Genomic DNA, 23,571 nt, shown 5'->3' with positions numbered 1-23,571 from the left:
GAGCATTTTCACTGGGAATCTCAGGACTGCCCACAGTCAAACAAACGACTTACAGAGAGTTTCTGGACCTGCCCCAACACAGACCCCTGGCCATCCCTCCTATTCTTGAAATGGTCGATGATGTTTTCCTTGAATCTAGCTAAGCCCCTGATGCCCTGCCTCCTGCTCCAGCAAAACCTAACAGGTACTAACGAGTACTGGATTCTCACAAATACCTGTAAAGGAACCCTGCTGCAGACCCTGAGGTCATTACATAGGGACACAAAGGAGCTAAGACTAGTTCTACCAAGAATCCTCTTCCTTCTGATAAAGACTCCAGAGCTCTGGATAGATTGGGTAAGAAAGTATACACCTCTGCAACCTCAGCTATTAGAGCACTCAATTGTCCATTCAATATGTTAAAATATCAGCAACACACATTGGAACAAATAAAGCAGAAGATTGCTACCTCTCCTGATGGTGCCAACTCAAAAGAGCTGGCAGAATTACTTCACTCTGCTGGTCAAGTGGCCAAGCACTCATTACAGTGTGGATATGACGCCCTAGAAGCCTCTAGCAGAGCAGCAGTGACAGGTTCTGTTATTAGAAGACATGCATGGCTGAAGGAACAACCTCTCCCTGATCATGTGAAGTCTAAACTTATTGATGCACTCCTAGATAAGGAACGCCTGTTTGGGGAAAAAGCAGAAGAGGTGCTTAAAAAGTTGGAAGACCAAGCAAAATCTATGCAAACAGTAAAAGATTTCTTTCAAGTTCAACCACCCATATTAAGCAGAAACTTCCCCTGTAAGAACTGGACTTTCCCTGCACCCAGCAGACAGGGCCAAAGTAAGCCCAGCAGGGACAGGACTTCCAGGCCCCTATCCCAGGGCCAGCAAAGAAGCAGACAATGGACCACTTCTGCCTCTAAGGCAGGGAGTTCTAATCCAAGCTTCTATGGTAAGCACTCACAATGACCCCCCCCCTCTGCCTTCCTTTCACTCATCTGAAACTAGGAGGAAGGCTCATCCTCTTCAAGGACAATTGGGTCTCTATAACCAAGGACCAGTGGGTATTAAAAATCATTTCTCAGGGGTACAGATTCTCCTTCGGCAAACTCCTAATTCCAAGAGGGTACCCAGACCTCCCCCCAAACCAGTGGGCAGAGGCATTAAAACAGGTAAAAACGCTAATATCCCGGGGGACAATAGAACCTGTCCCTCCGGATCAAACAGGAAAAGGTTTTTACTCCAGACTCTTCCTTGCTCCCAGAAAAGAGGGCACTTGGTGCCCACATCCTGGATCTGTCCAAACTGAATACCTCCTTGGTGGTCTCCAGATTCAAAATGCTAACCTTGCAGCAGCTCCTGCCTATGCTCACACAAAATGCCTGGCTGGTGACACTAGACCTAAAAGATGCCTACCTCCACATCCCCATCTGGGAATCGTGTAGAAAATTCCTGCACTTCAGAGCAGGCTGCCTACCTCCACATCCCCATCTGGGAGTCGTGCAGAAAATTCTTGTACTTCAGAGCAGGCTATCAGCACTTTCAGTTCTCTGCACTGCCCTTTGCCTTATCTACTGCTTTCAGAGTATTCAACAAATGCTTGGCCCCGGCTATAGCATTCTGCAGGCAGAAAAATGTACAGATGTTCATCGTGTTTCACTGTTGCAGTCATTACACTTGGGTTATCCTGCTGGCAGGCTACCCGCAGTCGGCCTGAATTCCAAAGTCTAGGTCCGGCGTCGGTTGCTGTCACCTCTTCCCTGACGTCAGTGCGCCAGGGGTATAAAAGATGCAGCCAATGCCATTTTCTTCAGTCTTTCTTGCTGCGTGGTGCCTGAAGCAAAAGCAGTTCGCAAGTACCGGTCGACCGACTCAACGAATTTCAGATCCGAAGTCTTCATTAAAGCTAGGTTCCCCATTGGGGAAACTTTTTTCTTGCTCCAGTCCGATGTCAGAAAAAGTTAACAATTGTATTTCTTGTGGGAAGCAAATACCTCATAAGGATTTTCATTCTTACTGTATTCCTTGCCTAGGCCCTGATCACAACGTTGCTAGCTGTCGATTTTGTGCTAGATTTAACCAACGCACTATTAAGCATCGGTACGATTTTGCTTTTCATTACTTTGGCCGAAGATTCAATTATATAATGCCATCGAAACAGCTGACCGGAGTATATAAAAATTACAAGGAAAAAGACAGACATCCGAGGTCCAAAACCGACAACGAGGCTTTCGCTAAGCCAGTCGCCGGTTCTCAGTGAGGTGCTTTCGCAGCCCCTGGTGCCCACTACCTCAGAGCTACAGGCCACTGACAACTCCCACGTGGAGCCAGCTAGGCCTCTGGATACTCAAGGTATTGGACACTCGGAAAATATTCCCTCAGATGGGTCCGGAGCCACTGAGCAGGCATCGGCTTCTGAGGGTGTTTTCAGACCTACACAGTTATATGTTAAGCCTACTTCAGCTTCCAAAGCAAAAACTAAAGCAGTTCTAGAGACAAAGAAACAAGTACAGCATTCTCCTGGACAGACTACCATGCCTAAAAAAACAGATGCTCAAAATGGCCGAAGACCTAATCACCTTGATCAGGGGTTCCCATCCCCCTCCTGACAAGAGGCCTAGGCAAGAGACAGAATATGAATCTTCAGATCAGGTTTCCATTTCCTCTGACTCCTCTTCTGAACAGGAATACTCTCTTCCACCTTATGAGGATTCTGATGCTGAAGAATCTATCCCTTCAGCCTCACCGCCTGAGGATTATTCATTTGGGGAAACTCTGCATACCACGAGGGAGCACTTCCACTGGGAGAGCCAAGACTACTCAGAATCTAACAAAAGGCATAGAGATTTTCTTTTACTACCTCAGCACAGGCCTTTGGCTATTCCTCCTGTGTTGGACATTGTAGATGATGTATTTTCAGAGACTGGACTTTCTCCTGACTCTTTACCTCCTGCCCCTGTTAAACCAGACAGATACTACAGGGTTCCAGATTCACATAAATTTCTTTATAAAAACTCTGCTGCTGACCCAGAAACTATTTCTCAGGGTCCCAAAGGGGTCAAGGCTTCTACTGCAAAAAACCCTGTCCCCCTCTGACAGAGATTCAAGGTCACTAGACAGATGGGGAAAAAAGATTTGCACTTCTGCTACTTTGGCTGTGAGGACTTTAAATTGTCAATTTCATATGCTTAAATATCAGCAATACTTAATGTCACTGTTAAAACAGAAAATGTTGTCAAACTCTGATTGCGCAGAAAAATAAGGAAATGCAGGATTTATTGTATGCAACTGAACAAGTGAGAAAGCATACATTGCAATGTGGTTTTGATTCTCTGGAGGCCTCTTGCAGGGCTGCAGTTATGGGTTCTGTCATTAGGAGGCATGCTTGGTTAAAGGAACAGAATCTGCCTGATCATGTTAAAGCAAAATTACTAGATGCTCCATTACAGCATGATACCTTATTTGGTGTTAAAGCAGAGGAGGTGTTGAAGAAAATGGAGGACAAAGCGAAATCCATGCGAACAGTAAAGGATTTCTTACAAGTACAGCCACCCAGATTTAGCAGGAACTGGCCTACTAAAAAATGGTCCTTTCTAGTGTCAGACAGGCCACAAAGAGGCAGATACAGACGTCCCGGAGGCAGATCCCAGCCCCAGGGCTCATACAGGCCTAAACAGTGGGGTGCTTCTACCTCCAAAAGCAGATAAGTCAAATCACAGCCATACAAGAAACAATCCCAATGACTTTCCTCTGCCAGCACCTGACACTTATCTTTTGGCAGCCCCCTTAGGGGGAAAACTAGCACTTTGTACTCAAAATTAGCACATGATCACCCAGGACAAATGAGTCTTGAATATAGTGTCCCAGAGCTACAGGTTCCACTTTCACACCCTGCCAAGGGCAAAAGGTATGCCAGACCTGCCACACAATCAAAGGGCAGAGGCATAAAAACAAGTTTCATCCCTCATGGACATGAGGGCCATTCAGCAAGTACCACAGCAGGAGCAGGGACAAGGATTTTACTCAAGACTTTTCTTGGTACCCAGAAAAGACAAACCCTGGAGACCAATACTGGACCTGTCTATTCTAAATACATTTCTGGACGTTCCAAAATTCAAAATGTTGACTCTGCAGCAGCTTCTGCCCATGCTGGGCCAGAAGGCTTGGCTTGTAACTTTGGACCTAAAAGAGACATACCTGCATATTCCAATCAGACAATCTTGCAGAAGATACCTCAGATTCATAGCTGGCTCAATGCACTACCAATTCTCTGCACTGCCCTGTGGCTTATCTACTGCACCCAAGGTCTTCACAAAATGCCTGGCACCAATAATTGCATTTTGCAGACAAAGAGGAATTCAAATATATCCTTACTTGGACGATTGCTTTATTCAAGCTGGGAACAAGGACATTCTACTAAAGCATCTGGCGTTTGTAAAAAGATTACTAATTTGCCTAGGGTACACAGTAAACAAAAATAAATCAAAACTAGTACCCTCTCAAGAGATAATATTCCTGGGTGCAAGCTTAAGTACAACTGCCCAGATGGCTTATCTCACACCAGACAAACAAAGACAACTGACTTCTTACTTCACAATGTTGGCAACAAAGACCCAGTTATCTGCAAGAAAAATTCTGCAGGCTTTGGGCTTCATGGCATCCTGCATTCTGCTAATTCCATATGCCAGACTGCATATGAGGAAACTACAATGGTATCTAAAAAGTGTTTGTACTCAACATTGTCACAGCCTGGAAACATTAATTACCCTCATTCCTTGCCTGCAACAGGAGTTTCAATGGTGGGCACTGGCCTGTCACCACAACAAGGAACAGCCATTCACCCTACCCACAGCCAGGCAGTCGATAACAACAGATGCATCAGATTCTGCCTGGGGGGGCCCACATGGCAGGAAAATGTATTCAGGGCACATGGCCCACAAGCCAAAGGCATCTTCATATCAATCAAAAAGAGATGCTAGCTGTTCAGAATGCCCTGACAGCTTTCAAGGATCTACTCCATCCAAGACAACTACTGATAAGGACGGAGAATACTACAGTCATGTGGTACATAAACAAACAGAGAGACACTCATTCCTACCCCCTCTGCAGACAAGCCATGACTTTATGGGACACAGCATTGACTTATCAAGTACACCTGCAAGCACAATTCCTGCCAGGAAAGAAAAATACTCTAGCAGACGAACTAAGCAGAAACCTTACGGATCCCCACGAGTGGAAACTGGATCCACAAGTCTTCAGCATGATCATAAAGAAATGGGGATGCCCAGACATAGATCTAATTGCCTCCCCTCACAACTGCCAACTACAGAGATTCTGCACAAGGACGTATCACAAACAAGCATGGAATGTGGATGCTCTGTCATTCAGCTGGAAAACCCTAACAGTATATGCCTTTCTTCCTCTGCCTCTCCTCTCCAAGGTACTCCTAAAGGTCAAACAAGAGAAGCCAAAAATGATTCTGATTGCTCCAGACTAGCCCCACCAGCACTGGTACCCAATCCTAAAGAGCTTGTCTCAAGGCCCAGCCTGGACATTGCCTCTAATTCCTCATTTACTGACCCAATGAAACAATCAGATCCTGCACAGCCAACTCAGAACCCTAAATCTGGCAGCATGGCGGATAATATAGCCATTCAGAGCACACCTTTCTCAAAAGCAGTGATGGATGTTATATTAGAGGCCAGGAGGCCCAGTACCAGAAAATCTTATGCAGAAAAATGGAAAAGATTCTGTGCTTGGAACCAGGCACAAGGAATTGACACGTTTGTGCCAAATATTCCTCAGATTTTACAATACCTAACTGAGATGATGGACAAAGGCCTATCCTTTTCATCAATTAAAATCCATGCCTCTGCTATTTCAGCTCATTACAATACGGAACCACCAATTTTTTCACATCCGTTGCTAAGACAAAACCTCAGAGGGGGCCAAAAACATAAGACCCCCAAGGAGAGCACCAATACCTGCATGGGACCTCAATTATGTCTTGAAAAAACTCACACTGCCGCCTTTTGAGCCAGCCAATAAAGCTGAAATAAAGTTCTTATCTTGGAAAACAGCTCTGCTCCTAGCAATAACCTCTGCAAGACGAGTCTCAGAGTTACAGGCACTCATGGCTGTGGAACATTTTATCATTTTCCATCCAGACAGGGTTTCTAGGAGGACGAACCCGTCATTTATGCCTAAGGTAATGTCCAGTGTGGCCCTTAACCAAACCATTCATTTGCCTACTTTATATCCAAACCCACAGAATAAGGGTGAGAGACTCCTGCATTCTTTGGACATACACAGACAGCTACACTTCTACTTGGACAAAACTAAAGCTTTCAGAAAGACTGAGCAACTCTTAGTAGCATATGCTGCAGGATCACAAGGAAAGGCTATCTCAAAGCAGACTATTTCAAAATGGATAGGTCACTGCAATCGTTTCTGCTATTCATAACATGGCAAATCAGTGCCTAAGGGCATTAGGCCTCACTCTACCAGAGCAGCAGCCACTTCAGCAGCCTTTCTCAGAGGAGTACCAACCAAAGACATTTTAGAGGCTGCAACTTGGAGTTCAGTGCACACTTTTACCAAGCACTACCACTTACCTCTCTACTCTAAATCCAGAGCAGGCTTTGCCACTGCAGTTCTGCAGGGCCTTATAACTTCTCCTAATCCTATTTAGACCCAGCCACCCAACCTCAGCTTTGGGATTCAGCCCAAGTGTAATGACTGCAACAGTGAAACACGATGAACATAGTACAGTTGTGTGCCTGCCATAAATGTAGATGTTCGAGTGTATTCACTGTTGCAGTCCAGGTTTCCCATCCACCATCCTCCTTTTCTTTGCTGGGACTTATCTATACTTCTCTATCCTATACAACCTATGTGGTGTATTTGCTTGTCGATGAAGAAAATGTTTATTTTTGTGCATGCATACTTTACTTATTGGCATAAATTTCAGCCTACCAATTTGAGGGCACCTGACATCTGGGACAAGAAAAACTGAAGAAAATGGCGTCGGCTGCATCTTTTATATCCCTGGCGCACTGACGTCAGGGAAGAGGAGACAGCAACCGACACCGGACCTAGACTTTGGAATTCAGGCCGACTGCTGATAACCCAAGTGTAATGACTGCAACAGTGAATACACTCAAACATCTACATTTATGGTAGGTACACAACTGTACTTTTTACCCTTACCTGGACGACTGCCTCATTCAGGTGAACAGCAAAGAAAAGTTGCTCCAGGATCTTCTCTTTGTCAAAAAACTCCTAACTTACCTAGGGTTCACCATCAACGAGAAACAATCAGAGCAAAACCCTACCGAGAAAAGTGTTTTCCTGGGAGTTGTGCTAGACACGGAAACCCTAATGGCCTTCCTATCCCCAGAAAAGCAGAGCTTCCTGCCTCTCTACTTCAACCAGCTGGCTTCCAGTAGTCACCTCACTGAGAGGAAGGTCCTGCAAGCCCTGGGATACATGGCAATTTGCATCCGTCTCATTCTTCTCACCAGGTTGCACATGTGAAAGCTTCAATGGTACTTAAAGAACTTTTGGTGTCAGCACTCAGTCCCTAGAGACCACTCTCCCAATGATTCCTTGCATAAGGGACGAATTTCTCTGGTGGGCAGAGGCATGTGCCATGAACAAGGGTCTTCCCTTCATCATCCGTCCTTCCGGCCAGATCATCACCACTGATGCCTCAGACATAGCTTGGGGCGCATACCTAGCAGGCAGGTGTAGCCAAGGGCTTTGGAATGCCCAACAACTTCACTTGCACATCAGCCAGGAAGAAATGATGACAGTGCAACATGCTCCAACTTCCTTCCAACCATATCTCAGGCCAGGGGTCCTCCTTATAAAAACAGACACCACAGTAATGTGGTACATCAACAAGCAGGGGAGCACCCAATCTTTACCCCCTGTGCAGGTTAGCCATGAGTCTATGGCTTACAGCCACCTCCATGGGGCTACACCTGATTTCCCAATACTAAACAGGGATCAACAACACACTGGCAGACCACCTAAGCAAAAACTTACTGGACCCCCACGAATGGCAGCTCCACAGAGAAATCTTTCTGCAAATCATCCAGGAGTGGGGGGCTCCAGAGGTGGACCTCTTTGCCTCGCACCTCAACCATCAGCTGCACAAGTTTTGTACCATGGAGTATCACCTCCGCGCATGGAAGGTGGATGCCTTGACCTTCCCCTGGAGCTCCCTCTTTGTGTACGCATATCCTCCTTGGCCCCTTATTCCCAAGGTTCTGATCAAAATAAGAGAGGAGAGACCAAAGGCCATGTTCATTGCTCCAGATTGGCCTAGACAGCATTGGTACCCCTTACTATGCAGTCTGAGCTTACAGCCCCCAAAGCTAGTTCCCCTAAGGTCAGACCTCATGACCCAGGAGAGAAGGAAGGTACTGCACCCAGACCTACATACTATAAACTTTCAGCATGGCTCATACACTAAAAACTAACAAGAAGTCACTGTTAAGCAAACAGGTCCTGGACATCATCACAGAGGCCAGAAGGCCCAGCACAAGGAAATCTTATGCTGGAAAATGGAAAAGATTCTTCTCTTGGAAACCATCAAAAGGGGGCAGTACCTCCCCAACCTTCCATCTCTCTCATCCTGGATTACTTAGCAGAGTTGTTCAATAGTGGCCTCTCCTTCTCCTCTGTTAAAATTCATGCCTCGGCCATTTTTGCCCACTGTGATTCAGATCCGCCCCTCTTATCTCACCGTTTGTTTAAGCAATTCCTCAGAGGGGCTTCTAATATCAGGCCTCCCAGAAGACCTCCTGCTCCTCCCTGGGGCTGGAATTATATGTTAGAGAAACTAACCTTACGTCCTTTCAAACCTGCAGCTTCAACAGAATTGATATACCAATCTTGGAAGACTGCCTTCCTACTAGCTATCACCTCAGCCAGAAGGGTCTCAGACCTTCAAGCTCTCATGGCTGTTGAGCCCTTCATAATTTTTCATGCAGACAGAATCTCCCTGAGGACTAATCCCTCCTTTATGCCCAAAGTGGTATCTGATGTAACCCTTAACCAGGCCATACACCTTCCCACCTTTTTTCCCAACCCTCAAAACAAGGGGGAAAGAATTCTATACTCACTAGATATGCACAGGCAACTCAGATACTATCTGGACCGCACTAAACTATTCAGAAAAAACTGACCAGCTTCTGGTAAGCTTTGTCCCAGGGGCAGAGTGGAAGTGCATCTCCAAACAAACCATTTCCAAATGGATCTCTCACTGTATCCATTTTTGCTACAGACTACATGGGAAGCCCATCAGTAAGTCGATCCGTACCCAATGCATTAGAGCAACCTCCACTTCCACTGCCTTCCTCAGAGGAGTATCTACCAGGGACATTTTGGAAGTGGCCACTTGGACCTCTGTCCATACCTTTACAAAGCATTACTACCTTCCTCTCTTTTCTAAGTCTAGGGGAGGGTTTGCCTCTGCAGTTCTGCAGGGCCTCCATGACCCATACCTAGGACTTTACTATCCTTCCACCCATTACATCAGCTTTGGGAATCCTCCCACAGGTGATGACTGTTGCAGTCTTGGTTTCCCTCCCTCCTTCCCCCTTTTCACTTCTTCTAGGGGAACACATGTTTCCCAAGGTGGCTGTTTGCCACCAGGACCGCTTCTCTCTTTTCCCTTGTGCTTCTGACAGCTTAGGGCAAGAAAAACTGATGTAATGATGTCGGCTGCCTTGCTTTATAGTACTGACTACCTGACATCAGACTACAGGTGACAGCAGCCGGCACACAAAAATATTGACTCTGGTATTCGAGTCGGTCAAGGGCTACCACAGCAGGGATAACCCACAGGTGATGACTCCAACAGTGAATACACTCGAATATCTACATTTATGGTAAATGTACACAACTGTACTTTGTGGCACAAATGTAATATCCTTGGTGGCTAGTGTTTCCCCTCCAAACACCTGATCCTTGTACTGTTGTAGGTGTCATTATGGCACAGTTGTAATTTCCATGGTGTCTAGTGGTTCTTTTTGCACCGCCAATCTCTGCATTATATTAAATGCCAGTAGATGAACACAGCTTTTGGCCATGTACATTACCACAATGTATTGGGAGCTGGCAATGCTAATCTGTATTTCCTGAATCACTTGATGTGTAGATGCCTTCGTGACAGTGGTTCGGAGAATGAGAACACAATGTTAATTAGCATATGCCTCTCCCTGGACTGCCTCATTAGCATACTGCATAGCTGTGGAGCCAGCCCTACACAGTGGTGCACATCCTTGTGGCAGGATTATCTCTTAATTCAAAAAGGTTATTGCAATGTGTGCACTTCACAGTACCTTTAGGAATTCCCTCCAGTGATTTACTGGGAAAGCTATACAAGCAGAATGAATAACATAAGAATTGAAGCGGCATTGTAAAGTCACCACCGTGTAAGTGTGTGCTTGTTTTTTTGTTAAAAGTTTGTTTCAATTACAGATTGAAATTTCCAATTCAACTAAATTTTTTTATTTTTTTTTCCCCTCAGAAAATAATAATAGCTGCTTCTGTTATCTATTAAAATGCATCAGTTTATATTTAGAGTGGGTTATCATTAAAAATGTATAATGTTGCTCAACATATAAACAATGAGACAAGCAGAATTATATTTTTTCTGCTGTACTACAAAACTGTTTTGTAATTTTTGAGTTGTATTTTTGCTTATACTTGCATATCGTATCTGTTTGGCTTGGGTCTTATTTTGTCAGTTTGAATCTGTATGGTCACAGACTACTAGTGCTGATGGTAATCAAATATATTCTGCATTTACAGAGTAATGGCTGTCCCAGCCACCATAATCTACTTCACATGCTATGATCTCCTTCGGAATTTTCTGACATGGAAGATGGGAGGAAATGCTGACTTTGCCCCTCTGTTTGCTGGAGCATTAGCTAGAGGTAAAGGGTCTACACTAAGTGTATATGCTGATGATAAAGTTTTCTTCAGTTTCTACTGTTTAGTTTATGTATTCTTACAATGAAAGCACTAAAAATTATTTTATATAATCATATTGAGTTTATTGGAAACATTTTGTTCTTTATAAATTCCAACTGGAAAAAGTTGCAAAAATGTCTTAGCTGTGTACAGTAAAATGTATGCAAGTATGTACTAACTGGATCAATGCATTTATTTTATTGGAGTTGCACTGAAAATATGCATAGTGACATGGATTAAATTCTCAAGTAAGCAGGAGGGCCAAAGCAATACATAAAGAAATGTCGCAGGAGATATATCCTGCTTAATCTGTTTTGTTCATATATTTTTAGAATTAAGCTACATGGCAATTGGATGCATGTTTAAAGTCTATTGGGTAAACAATAAGCGAGTACTCTTGTTAAAGTTTACCATCTAGGTATTCAGGTTTCTGTCACACCAACATTCAATGCCAACTTCATTTGGTCGTACATTAGCTCTATCAATGGCCTCATAAACTACTTCTCATCCCCACCAAGAGTAAAACTATGCTAATTAGAACTCCACACAAAATTCATTACGCACCTAACTCTTTAACAATTTTTGACATACACAACTACTCTGTAGAGACAACCATTACTTTAAAAATACTTGGGACTGTCATAAAGTCACTAAACTTCCATTCACACATAGACAAAGTTGTTGTTCCTTCGGCTTTTCCCAGTTAGGGGTCACTACAGCAGAACTCCGGTCCGCTAATGATTGGCAGTACATTTTCACGGTACCGAGGTGCAGGCTCGATACCCAGCCTTCAACAAAGGCACACCCATTCACGCATGTCTTTCGAATGCCACACGACCACGGGGAGGACATGCAGACTCCACACAGAAGGCACTCCAGCCGAGAATCGAACGGGGGGAACCTCTTGCTGTGAGGCGACAATGCTACCGCTGCACCACCGTTCCCACATAGACAAAGTGAGAACCAAAATAAAGTCACTCCTCTTCTGGGCTAAAAATGTCTTCCCTTTTCTATCCCAACCAGCCAAAGCAGCCATTGACAAGAGAGTTCTCCTTTCTTAACTTTTGAATATGAACTCCCAGTGTTTGCTTCTGCCTCCAGGAAAGCACTGCCACAGTACACACCATCTCTGACAGCATCTGCTGATCCATTGCAAACTCCCCCTCTCTGTGAGCATCAATGCAGAACCTTAAAAAAAAGCCAAATGGCTGCCTGTAAAACAAAGATTGAACCTATCCCAATTCTACAAGCTACTCCACCTCCACACATTTACTCCCTTTGCAACTAGGCTTCATGAAAAAAAAAGTCCTCATACAACGTGAGGCAGTACTCACAAGCCACACCAACTTTCATTCCCCTTAGAACCAAAGTCCACAGCACTGCAGATGCTTTCTCGTCTCAGTAAGCTTTCCTAACTGACATTAAGGAAATTGCCAATCATTCCAAATTCAGAATGCAACTCAAAAATTATTTTTTTCATCCAAGCTAAATTTATTATTTATTTTATTTATTTATTTAAATTTGTTGACCGGGAGTGTCCGACTGGATATGGGTCCATTTTCAGCGGAGGCCCGGGGAGAAAAGCTCCACAGTAAAATAAACAGACAGTAGTTACATTGGATTACATAGCGATTAACAATTTAACATAGAAATTACTTACAACATATTTACAGATGAAGAACATAGTACATCAGCAGACAACTAGAATCTTTATCTGTGAAGTACATAACAGGCATTAACAAATGTAACAATGAGAAGTTCCTGCTGTATAATAAGTACTAGGCTTATGAGCATCTGAGCTTGCTATCATCAAGGTAGTTAGTGGAGGTGAAAGAAAGGTAGTAGTTGGATGGGGTGGATGATATTAGAGTGGGAGTTGCAAGGGCATAGCCAGCATGTTTTTAGGTGCGCTTTTAATAAAGTTTTGAAGTTGGTGCATGATGGTACGGAGGTAATTGTGGGTGGGAGTGAGTTCCATAATTTGGCTATGGCGCAAGAGAATAGTGCTTCACCAGCAGAGTTATTGGCTTTAGTGATCTGCAAGTGATTTTTGTTGCTGGATCTTATGGTGCTTCTTCAACATAGAGCAACTCACCTAATCTACCTCCTTTCCGAGTCTTTTCTCTGTCAAGATTTACTTAAAATTCACCCACTTTAGAAACTGATGTATATACACTCTTACATTACACTCTGCTTGATTCTACATTTTATTGTGCTTGTTCACTAGAAAGTATATACCCATTTTGTTCTATGTAATTAGTCTGAACTACTCTGTTATTGCTTACATTTTTTTGTGAAATATTTGGTTTCAGCTGGGCTGAGCCTGAAGTTTGTCAATATTGATCAGTGCACTACCCTGGTGAACAAACATATATAGAAATAAATAAGTAAATTCTGAACAAGGACATTTATTGCTTAGTTTTAATGTTCTGAAAGAGGCTGGTGCTGTCATAGCATAGGCAAGCCGTCATAAAAGTTTCATTATTTTAGCAGACCACTTAACTTCCGAAATAACGGGGAACTATAAAGGATAGATAGCCTCTAATATATCATCCTGTTTCTAAAACTATTTTCTTTTTCCTTCTCTGCTTTAGTCAAGTGCATTTTTTATTTTACCCAGTTTGGGGAGTGAATCTAATCTACTGCTTTAATTTTAGTGCACTTCCTGCTTTTGTCCTGTAAATGTGTAATGTATTTGTCATGGAAAGTACTGTTAAGTTTCCCAGCTTGCTAGCAATTTTTTTATAGGAAGAATATTTTGATTATTTATTCTTAGACAAGTTTAATGGGCATTTCCAGTGGATATGAAGGAGCATGCTTTTTGTCACACTGCTTCTAAAACTTTGATTGTCTACCTGAAACAAACTGCAAATGACTTGACAGGTCTGTTGTAAATATTTGTAATAGTCAACCATTGTACACATGTCGGCTTCAGGATGATTTTTTTAACATATATCTCTGTCTACTAAAGATTTAGATGGGGGGAGTGAGAGCAAAGTACTGTGTAGACTTTTTAATAGGTCTGGGACATAACACTTTTATGAAGGTCATTGTATTCCTGTATGTTCCATCCAGTGTTCTGTCTGAGCTATATTAGCTATTCTTGTATTTTGTTGTTTAGTCATTTAGACAAATCGACTGTTTATGATTTCAGGGACTGGAGCACACCAGGCTTGCCTATCATCAGCAGACTTGTTCAGCCAAAGGCCATCTGCGTTTTCCTTGACATCTGAGAAGTGTATTTCAAACACGAGGGGGCCCAGGACTGAGCCCTTTGGTACTTCACAGGTGACTTGACCTCTTGCTGGATACGAGTTCCCCCACTCTAATAACATGTGTCCTAACCGTGAACCATTTGGCTATCCATATGGTGATGTAGAGGTGTGAGTTTATTTATAATACCTGAATGGGTGTTGTGTCAAATGCCTTGGCCAGGTCAGAGTAGGTGCTATGCACTGTCTTACCCTCATCCATGGCCTTGGTGACCTTCTTAAAGAAGTCCACCAGATTGAGCAGGCAGGACTTGGCCTTGACAAAGCCGAACTGGGTTGGGTGTAAAGTCTGGAGATTTCCAATGTCTTTGTTCAGGTCCACATTTATCCTTTCCATAGCCTTGCATATCAGGCTAGCCAGACTTACAGTTCAGTAGTTTCCTGGGTCAGTGATGGTCCCTCCTTGTACAGAGGGATGACTACTGCTGTCCTTCACTGTACTGGGAAAAAGCCTGTCTAGAGACTGTTGGTTAGATAGATGTTCAATTGGGTCTGCTAGGTCATGTTTCAAGCTGTTTTAATAGGCACCCTGGGATTCTGTTAGGGTCCACTTATGCCAAGTGTCTTGCGTTAGAAAGTGCAAAGATGACCTCTTTTGTGATAACAGGCAAAGGAATGGTAGGGGAATTTTTTTGGGGATGAGGGGATAAAATCTGAGCTGAATTTATCAGCCAGCAGGTTTGCTGTTTCTTCTGGCTGAGTATAGGTAGTGTGCCATCTGCAGCCAACTTAGCACATTTTTAAGTGTTTCCCTTAAGGTTTTGGACATAACTAAAGTATGGATGTTCTTCGTGTTTCACTGTTGCAGTCATCACATTTAGGCTATCGCCGCTGGGGTTGCCCTCAGCCAGCCTGAATACCAGAGACTTTGTATTTCTGCATCGATTGCTGTCACTGGAAGACTCACGTCAGGTCGTGAGGGGTATAAAGAAAGGCAGCTGATGCCATTACATCAGTCTTTCTTGCCATGGAGCCTGAAGCAGAAGCAGTTTGCACAAATGCCGATTGGCCGCTACCTGAGTTTTGTTTCTGAATTGACATTGAAGTCTTCAAACGCTAAGTACTCCGTTGGGGATCCTTTTTGCTTGCACTAATCGGTGGAAAAAGTTAATAATTGTCTCACCTGTGGAAAGCAGATACCACACCGGGACTTCCATTGCTACCGTATTACTTGTCTATGCTCAGACCATAATGTCCCTCATTGTCGGTTCTGTGCTTTAACGCCAGAAATATTCGTCGTCGGGCCCTTATTGTAGCCAAATATTTCCTTTTACAGTCCTCGAATTCCAATATGGCTTCCGTAAGCCATCCGATAGCAGACCTTCCAAAAAAACATAAAGATAAAGACAAGACCGCACAGGACTAAACCTTCCGACGATGCTACCGCCAAGCTGGTCGTCGGTTCTCCAGAATTCAGTGAGGCGCTTTTGCAGCCCTTGATGCCCGCTTCAGTTAATTCTCAGGCCTCTACCTAGACACTTTCAGAGTCCAGTATGCCGCAGAACTCCTCTTCATCTAAGAATCTTACAAGAGTCAGATGAATCTGATGCATCTGACTATGAAGACATGCAGCCCCTCTCTACATATGAGGATTCTGATGCAGAGGAATCTATTCCTTCATCCTCTCCCCCAGAGAATTTTTCCTTTGGGGAAACCCTGCATACTTTAAGGGAGCATTTCAAATGGGAGAGTCAAGACTACCCACAGTCTAAAAAGAGACTCTGAGAGGTCTTGGACCTTCTACAGCACAGGCCCTTAGCCATCCCCCCAGTCCTAGATGTGGTAGATGATGTCTTCCTTGAATCCAGCTTGACTCCAGCCACCCTCCCTTCTGCTCCCAGAAAGCCAGACAGGTACTACAGAGTCCGTGACTCTCACAAATATCTCTTTAAAAACCCAACAGCAGACCCTGAGGTCATTACTCAAGGCCCAGAAGGGGTTAAAGCTACTTCAGCTAAGAATCCCACCCCCCTCAGACAGGGAGTCCACAGCACTGGACAGATGGGTTAAAATGTATATACCTCAGCTACTCTTGCTATCAGGGCACTCAGTTGTCAGTTCCATATACTTAAATATCAGCAACATACCTTGGAACTCTTTAAACAAAAAAAAAATGCCTCCTTTCTTGCATGGGCAGAATCTAAAGATTTACAAGAATTAATGTACTCTGCTGGTCAAGTAACTAAACACACTTCACACTGTGGTTTTGATGCCCTAGAAGCTTCTTGCACGGCAGAAGTCACTGGATCTGTCATTAGAAGACATGCATGGCTTAAGGAACAACCCCTGCCAGAGCATGTCAAATCAAATTTTTTGGATGCACCCTTGCACAAAGATAACTTATGTGGTACTAAAGCAGAAGAGGTGTTAAAAAAGATGGAAGAAAAAGCAACATCTATGCAGACTGTTAAATATTTCTTACAGGTACAGCCCCCTAGGTTCAGCAGGCATTTTCTTTCCAAGCACTGGTCCTTTCCTGCACCTAGTAACCAGGGCCAGCCTAGGCCCCGTGAAATCAGACCTCCAAGGCAGTAGTCCTATGGGTTGCAGAGATCTAAGCAGTGGACTACATCCACTTCAAAACCAGGGAGTTCTAAGCCACCCCCTTATGGCAAAAACTTACAGTGACTCACCCCCTCCCTACCTCGCCTCTGCCCACCATCACATATCCCTAAGCGGAAGACTGTCCTTTCACTCAAGCACCTGGGCCACCATTACCAAGGACCAATGGGTTCTGAACATTGTGTCTCAGGGGTACAAATTCTCCTTCCACACCCTTCCAACCCCCAAAGGGTTCCCAGATCTACCACCAAATCAGTGAGCAGAGGCACAAAAGTAAATCCATACCCTGCTCTCCTTGGGAGCAGTAGAACACGTTCCTGTATAGCAGATAGGCCAAGGCTTCTACTCCAGACTTATTCTGGTACCCACAAAAGAGAGCACCTGGCGCCCATCCTCAATTTGTCCTTTCTAAACACCTTCCTGGTGATCCCAAAATTCAAAATGCTCACCCTCCAGCAACTGCTACTCATGATATCCAAAGACACTTGGCTAGTCACCCTGGACCTAAAAGAGGCCTACCTCCACATTCCCATCAGAGAGTCCTACAGAAAATATCTTCACTTCAGAGCAGGATCTCAGCACTTTCGGTTCTCTGCACTTCCCTTTGGCTTATCTACTGCTCCCAGAGTTTTCACAAAATGCGTGGCTCCAGCCATTGCCTTTTGCAGACAAAGAAATGTTCAAATTTCTGCTTTCTTTAATTTTTTTTTTACCTTTCCACGGGTGGTCTGAATGTGCATAGACATTGTAGCCTTGTACTGCTGGGTGGCTTTCCACAGCCTTGAACCACATCTCTGTAACTGCACACATGACTTCTCTGCTAGCATATCAGCATTAAGCAGGAATATAAATTGAACCAGAAGTAAATAAAAATCAGGCAGCAACTGAATGTGCCAAAAAAACAAAAGAAAGAATATAAGGTGAAGGACCAGTTGAGAAGGCACTAAATGTAGAAAAAGCATAAATGTAGTTGCACATATAGAAAACGTCTGGAAGAACTTCATGTTGATCAGGAACAAATGCAGGAATGGTTGAGGAGAGGCAAATTCAAACCAAGAGATGAAAGGTTAATATTGGCGGCCCAAGATAGTGGGCTACGTACACGTTGGTTTACAAATTCCATTGAATGTGGGAGAAACAGATAAATGTAGGTTTTGTAAAACCAAATTGGAAACAATCGCACACCTCATTGCTGGTTGCGACATAGTAATGGCGGAAGGACTGTTTACTGAAAGACATAATAATGTGGCAAGACCGTTGCACTGGGTTAGTGGAAACATTATGGTATTGAAGTGGCTGAAAAACACTGGAAACATGAGTGCAAAGCATCGTAGAAAATAATGTTTATATCACATGAGATCACCCATTATCAACAGTTCAAAAGATAGATGCTAGAAAACTGGATATAGTGGTCCAAGAAAAGAAGACAAAAGTAGCACTGATCGTTGAAATCACCACACCCTTTGACTACAGTGTCTTGCATACAGAGAGAGACAAAGTCATAAAATATCAGGATCTGCAGGCAGAAATGAGAGCAATGTGGAAGAAAGATAACTCTGACAGTCCCAATAGTAGCAGGACCAACGGGGCGTATTAAAAAGAATCTACAGTTGTATTTAGATATGTTACCAATCCATGTAACCCCATACAATTTGCAGGAGTAGTCATTACTGAACACATTTCGGGTGCTGCGAAGAGCATTTTTGGCTGACATCAAAGACTGAAACAATACTAATTTCATGAACTTTAATTGTACTTTGACTTAGGAATGGGGTCCATTCCCGTCATAGTATTAGAAACCCAAAAGATCTGGAGAAATTAAAAATAGAGCATCAGCTTTATCCAGGCAAAGAAAGCTTCCAGGGTGTGAAATTTCTTGTTAAGACTCAGCATTGAGCAGTAGCACCTTCAGCTTGACATTAGAAAAATATGTCATGCTGGTAGGTCTGTTAGTTTGGCACTGCCTAAAAAAAATTGTGGTATCTCAGGAACAGGTGATGCCAGCATTTACATTCCCAGCAGAACATTATACCTTTGTTTCCCTGTGAAATTGCATGGTGGCTAGAGAACATTCATTTGAATGAAGAAATTCCCTTCAAGCTTCTCATAGTCTCTGTTTCTGACTGCAGACTCCTTAGATCCCACTTGGAGAAACTGAGCAAGGGACTTGAGAGTCCATTGATTTTAAGACTTGCTAATAAGAAAACACACACATGGTAAGGATCAGTACTATCAATTCCTTTCTATCAGGTCATTCATGGAACATTTGGCAGCCAGGTCCTCATTTGATCAGGACACACAGTACCACAGTCACATGATGATTCTAGTAACTTCAGGTATGTGGAGTGGATTCTATGGTTCATGGCGGAGGACCTGTAGCTAGCAACGATATGGTGGGGCATAACCCACTGCTGCTGTCCATGCAGGCTGGTCATGCAGATTTGAGGTTGCCCTGGTGGTAAGAGTAATACCAGTGGCCCAGTACATCTCCAGCCACTACAGTAACTTGGCAGACAGTTTATGCAGGACAGCACTATATACCACAGTGGATGAATGTATTTTTGTATCTGGTCCATAAATGTGGTGTACCAAAAACAGACCTTTTTGTTTCTCCAGAAAACTGACAGCTTAGGATATATTGCACCAGGATTCTCAATAAAGGGGCCAGGATGACAGATGCCTTCTCCATCTGCTAAGCAGTACAATTTATTTACCCCCCCCCCCATTCTTTTCATCCCCACGTATTGCAGAAGATTAGTATGGAAAAGCTGAGGGTGATTCGGATATCACCCTTTTGGCCAAGGCAACACTGATTTTCATTTTTTCTAAGCCTTACCAGGGAGGAGCGCTCTTGTTATCACAGCTAGGGGACGTCCTGCCCTAGAAGTGGAGGGTAGGGGATTCATACATTCCAGGTTGAAGACTTTGAGTGCCTCAGATGGATTATCTAGTTCTCAGCTCACCAGGCACATGTTTTCAGAAGACATACTACATACACTAAGGGAGATAAGAAAACCCAGCACTAGAAAGTCCTATATAGCTAAATGAAAAAGATACTTACACTGCTAATGCAACAGTGGAAAGATCCCATATCAAGCTGAGCTGTTCTTGGACCTCAGTTACCTGTTCAACCTTTTTGAAGTGGACCTGCACTATGCACCCATCAAGGATCATGCCTAACTCGTATCTGCTTCACTGCCATTACACCCCCCTTTATTCCTCAGCTGCTAATGAAACAGCTCCACAATGGGGTTCTTTACCTGAGACCTCCCAAAAAAAGAAATCGAACAACCATAAGGCTCACTTTTGTGTTTGGAAAAACTAATCTTTCTACCCTTTGAGACAGTTGATTTTCCCCCATCAAGCTGCTTTGCTGGAAGACTTGTGTTGGTAACCTTGATTTCAGCTGGGTGGACCTGTGAACTTCAGGCTTTCAGGAGAAAGCCTTTCTTAGTCCTTAAGGACATAGTCATCTTCATGCTCAAAGTGGCGACTAAATTCTCCTTAAAACAGTCAGTACTTCTACTGCTGTATTTTCCTACCTAAAGATCAAAGGGGATAGACTTTTGCATTCTTGATGTGCATAGCTAACACACAATTTTATTTGGAGAGCTACGCTAAGTAGAAACCTGACAGCTTTTTTGTCTGTGCAAAAGGAAAAGAAATAGCCTGTCAACCAAACTCTAAATGCTTTGCTAACCGTATTTCCTTTTGTTACCTCTGCTATGGGAAACAAATACCTGCAAGTGTAACACCTCTCTCTACTAGGACTTTAGTTGATACCACAGATTTTTTAAGGAGGTCTCCACCAATACTATTCTGGGAGCAGCCTCCTGGTCTTCTGTCACACCTTTCTCAAACACTACAACTGAGGAGCTATGTCCAAGGCCAGGACAGGTTTTGCCTTGGCTATCATGCAGGGAATTGGTGTCTTCCTGCTGTTGTTTCTGTTAAGCCACAATTTCTTGTTTTGCACCTGGAGTCTTCCCAAGACAGTACTGCAGCAGTGAACTATGAAGAACACAGTATAATTGTTAGTAACTTAGTATAATTGTAGCTGTTCAAGTGGATTCCCTGTTGCACTGATGATTCCTTCCCTTCAGCCATTTCTTTTGATTGTTGCCCTAAAGGTGGGGTGAGTACCCATTTCACTCCCCCACTCTCTTCTCTAGATTGGCCTTCTTGCAGTCTTTATTGGTTTGGGCTGTTGTTGGGTAGATTGTGATCTTGATCTTGGATTACTGTGGCTTGGAGTCTGGGAAAACAAAGACCTGTAGATAGTGCTTGCCATCTACCCTTTGTGTCACCAGCATCCTGACACTTGAAGGGGAGGGAAGTCAGCTGGGACAGGAGGTGGAAGGTAAAAACGCTGATATTCAGCATGTTCTTCATGCCTCCACAGACAGGAATCTCTGGTTTTAATACTGTAACAGTAAATCTACTCAAACATCTACAGTTATAACTTGCTAACACAGGCTGTACTTTTTCATTCCTAATGCAGCTGGAGAAGGAACTCCTTTGAACTGTGCCTTACACATAGGGTGTATTGATGCAGCATTCAGAAATCTTCATGTGACCACAACTCCCAATTCTCAGACTTTTGCAGCATGGATGATCCAACATTTAATCCTTACGAGCACTAAGTTTTTTTTTTTAAGCCAAATATGTACTTATTATGATGCAAGCAAAGATTATGAAATGAGAATGGAGGACAATCATACAGCTCTCAAGTATGTAACAAAGTCCAGAAAATTGAGGACTTTTCATAAGAAGTGTTTGCACAGGTATTTGTTTATACCCCAAGCAGACTTCAGAGCATTTTTCTGTATGCAGATATCAAATGCTTGAGGTGTAATGGAAAAGAAAGAAGTAATAGTGAACATGTTTTTGGAATACAAAAAGTTGGCAAAATTAAAAAAAAATTCCTTGTGTAATATTTTATCAATGTTGAGGGGGAGCAAATGTTTGTAAGTCAGGAATTCGTTCTTCTGAGCTGGGATATAAGATTGGACTAGGGTATCCTTGGTGCCTGAGTGATGGTTGAGAGGGTAATATATCTGGCAGACATATGTCAGCACATCCACCTCCGAGATCCAGGAATAAGGGTTCTCAGAGGTGATGGTTCTCTTGCTCTTTTTTGAACAAAGATCTGAATACTAAAGGTGATGGGGAGAAGGCTGCAAGTTTTAATGAAAAATACAAACTCGTAGGCTAGCGTCACATTCTGAGAGACTGCCTGGAATGGAGGAATCAGTGGAGAATCCGACCAACTCAGGATGATGGGCATCTTGGATTTGGTTGAGCTATTCTTAATTCTAGGATTTCTGACCACTTTGGAGGCCTCAGAATCCAGGCAAGAGGCCTGGAATTTTACTTTGGTTCCCCAGATGTCCTCATGGATAAATGGGCGTTGGAAGCAGAGGTCTGTGGATAAACATATGGATTAACTATCAATGGAATAGATGTTCTTCATCTCACATTGCTGCAGTCCTAACACTTGGGTAGTCCGCTGTCCCAGTCGGCCCGAATACCAAAGTATAAGGCTGACGTCGGTCAAGGCGCATTTGTCTGACATCAGGACGTCAGGGTACAAATGCGCATGACCGACGTCATATCCTCAGTCTTTTTTGCCGCATGGTCCGATGCAGAAGCAGTATTGCGAGTGCAGGTTGGCGTTCTGAAATTTTCTGAAGTCGGAGTTTCAGACCAAATCAAAGTTGGCTAAGTACCCCGTTGGGGAATATTTTGGTTTTTTCTTGCCTCAGTATTTAACCGGATGTCAGAAAAAGTGAATTACTGTATTTCTTGTGGGAAACAGATACCTCATAGAGATTACCATACATTGTGTATACCTTGCTTAGGGCCTGAGCACGACGTTGTTGGCTGTCGCTCTTGTGCTAGATTTAACAAACGCACTATTAAGAGAAGATTAGATTGTGCCAGGTTAGTTTTTGGGAAGAGTTGTAATTACAACATGCCGTCGGATGCTCCGACGCCCGCTTCTTCTAAAAAGCGCAAAGACAAAGCAGCGAAGCCTAGGGTAGAAGAACCGTCTGTCCCAGACGTTGGTTCTTTAGAGGGCTCGGTGGAGCCGGTGGTTCTACCAGAAGTTCCTTTGGATTCTCAGGGAGAGACTTTACTGTTACAAGATGTGTCCTCTCAGGAGGTAGGCCAGGCTGAAGGGGCTTCTCAGGTAGCTGTTCTCCCCTCCCTTCCTAAGGTGGTTAGGCCCTCCCCTTCTGTTTCCAAGGCTCCTTCTAGAGGCCGGCCAGGGTTAACTTCAGTGGGGGTCTCCCCTAGTTCTTCAGGGTCTCTGCCTAAGAAACATATGCTTAAAATGGCAGAAGATTTGATTACTATGATTAGAGGTTCTTTACCCCCCCCTGATAAGAGGCCTAGGGTGGAACCTGAGCTTGAGAGTTTTGAGCAGTGTTCGGAGGCTTCTGAGTCTTCGGCTGAAGACTTGCAGGAGTATCCTCCTTATTCTGATTCTGATGTAGATGACTCTACACCTTCGGCTTCTCCTCCTGAGGATTTTTCTTTTTCAGAGACCCTTCATTCCATGAGGGAGCATTTTAAATGGGAAGGTCAAGATTTCTCTGATTCTAGGAAAAGGCTTAGGGAATTTTTGTTTCTACCCCAGCATAGGCCTTTAGCTATACCTCCTGTTCTGGATGTGGTAGAGGATGTTTTTGCAGAGGCTTCCCTGAACCCTGATTCTTTGCCTCCTGCCCCAGTTAAACCGGACAGGTATTATAGAGTGC

General features: G+C 43.7%; 1 protein-coding gene across 1 annotated transcript in view; it reads left to right on the top strand.

Moving 5' to 3' along the window:
• SLC25A40 (solute carrier family 25 member 40) overlaps positions 1-23,571 on the top strand; it is a 1,199,913-nt gene that overhangs the window by 475,343 nt on the left and 700,999 nt on the right. The window contains exon 6 of the mRNA XM_044067526.1: positions 10,812-10,936. Within this exon, the coding sequence (XP_043923461.1) occupies positions 10,812-10,936 (125 nt within the window). The remainder of the gene's footprint in view (positions 1-10,811; positions 10,937-23,571) is intronic.

Source organism: Protopterus annectens, chromosome 3.part1, assembly GCF_019279795.1.
Source record: "Protopterus annectens isolate FY-2018-M chromosome 3.part1, PAN1.0, whole genome shotgun sequence".
Lineage (NCBI taxonomy): Eukaryota > Metazoa > Chordata > Ceratodontiformes > Protopteridae > Protopterus > Protopterus annectens.
The sequence above is the reverse complement of the archived record's forward strand: the minus strand, read 5'-3'. Positions and strand labels throughout refer to the sequence as shown.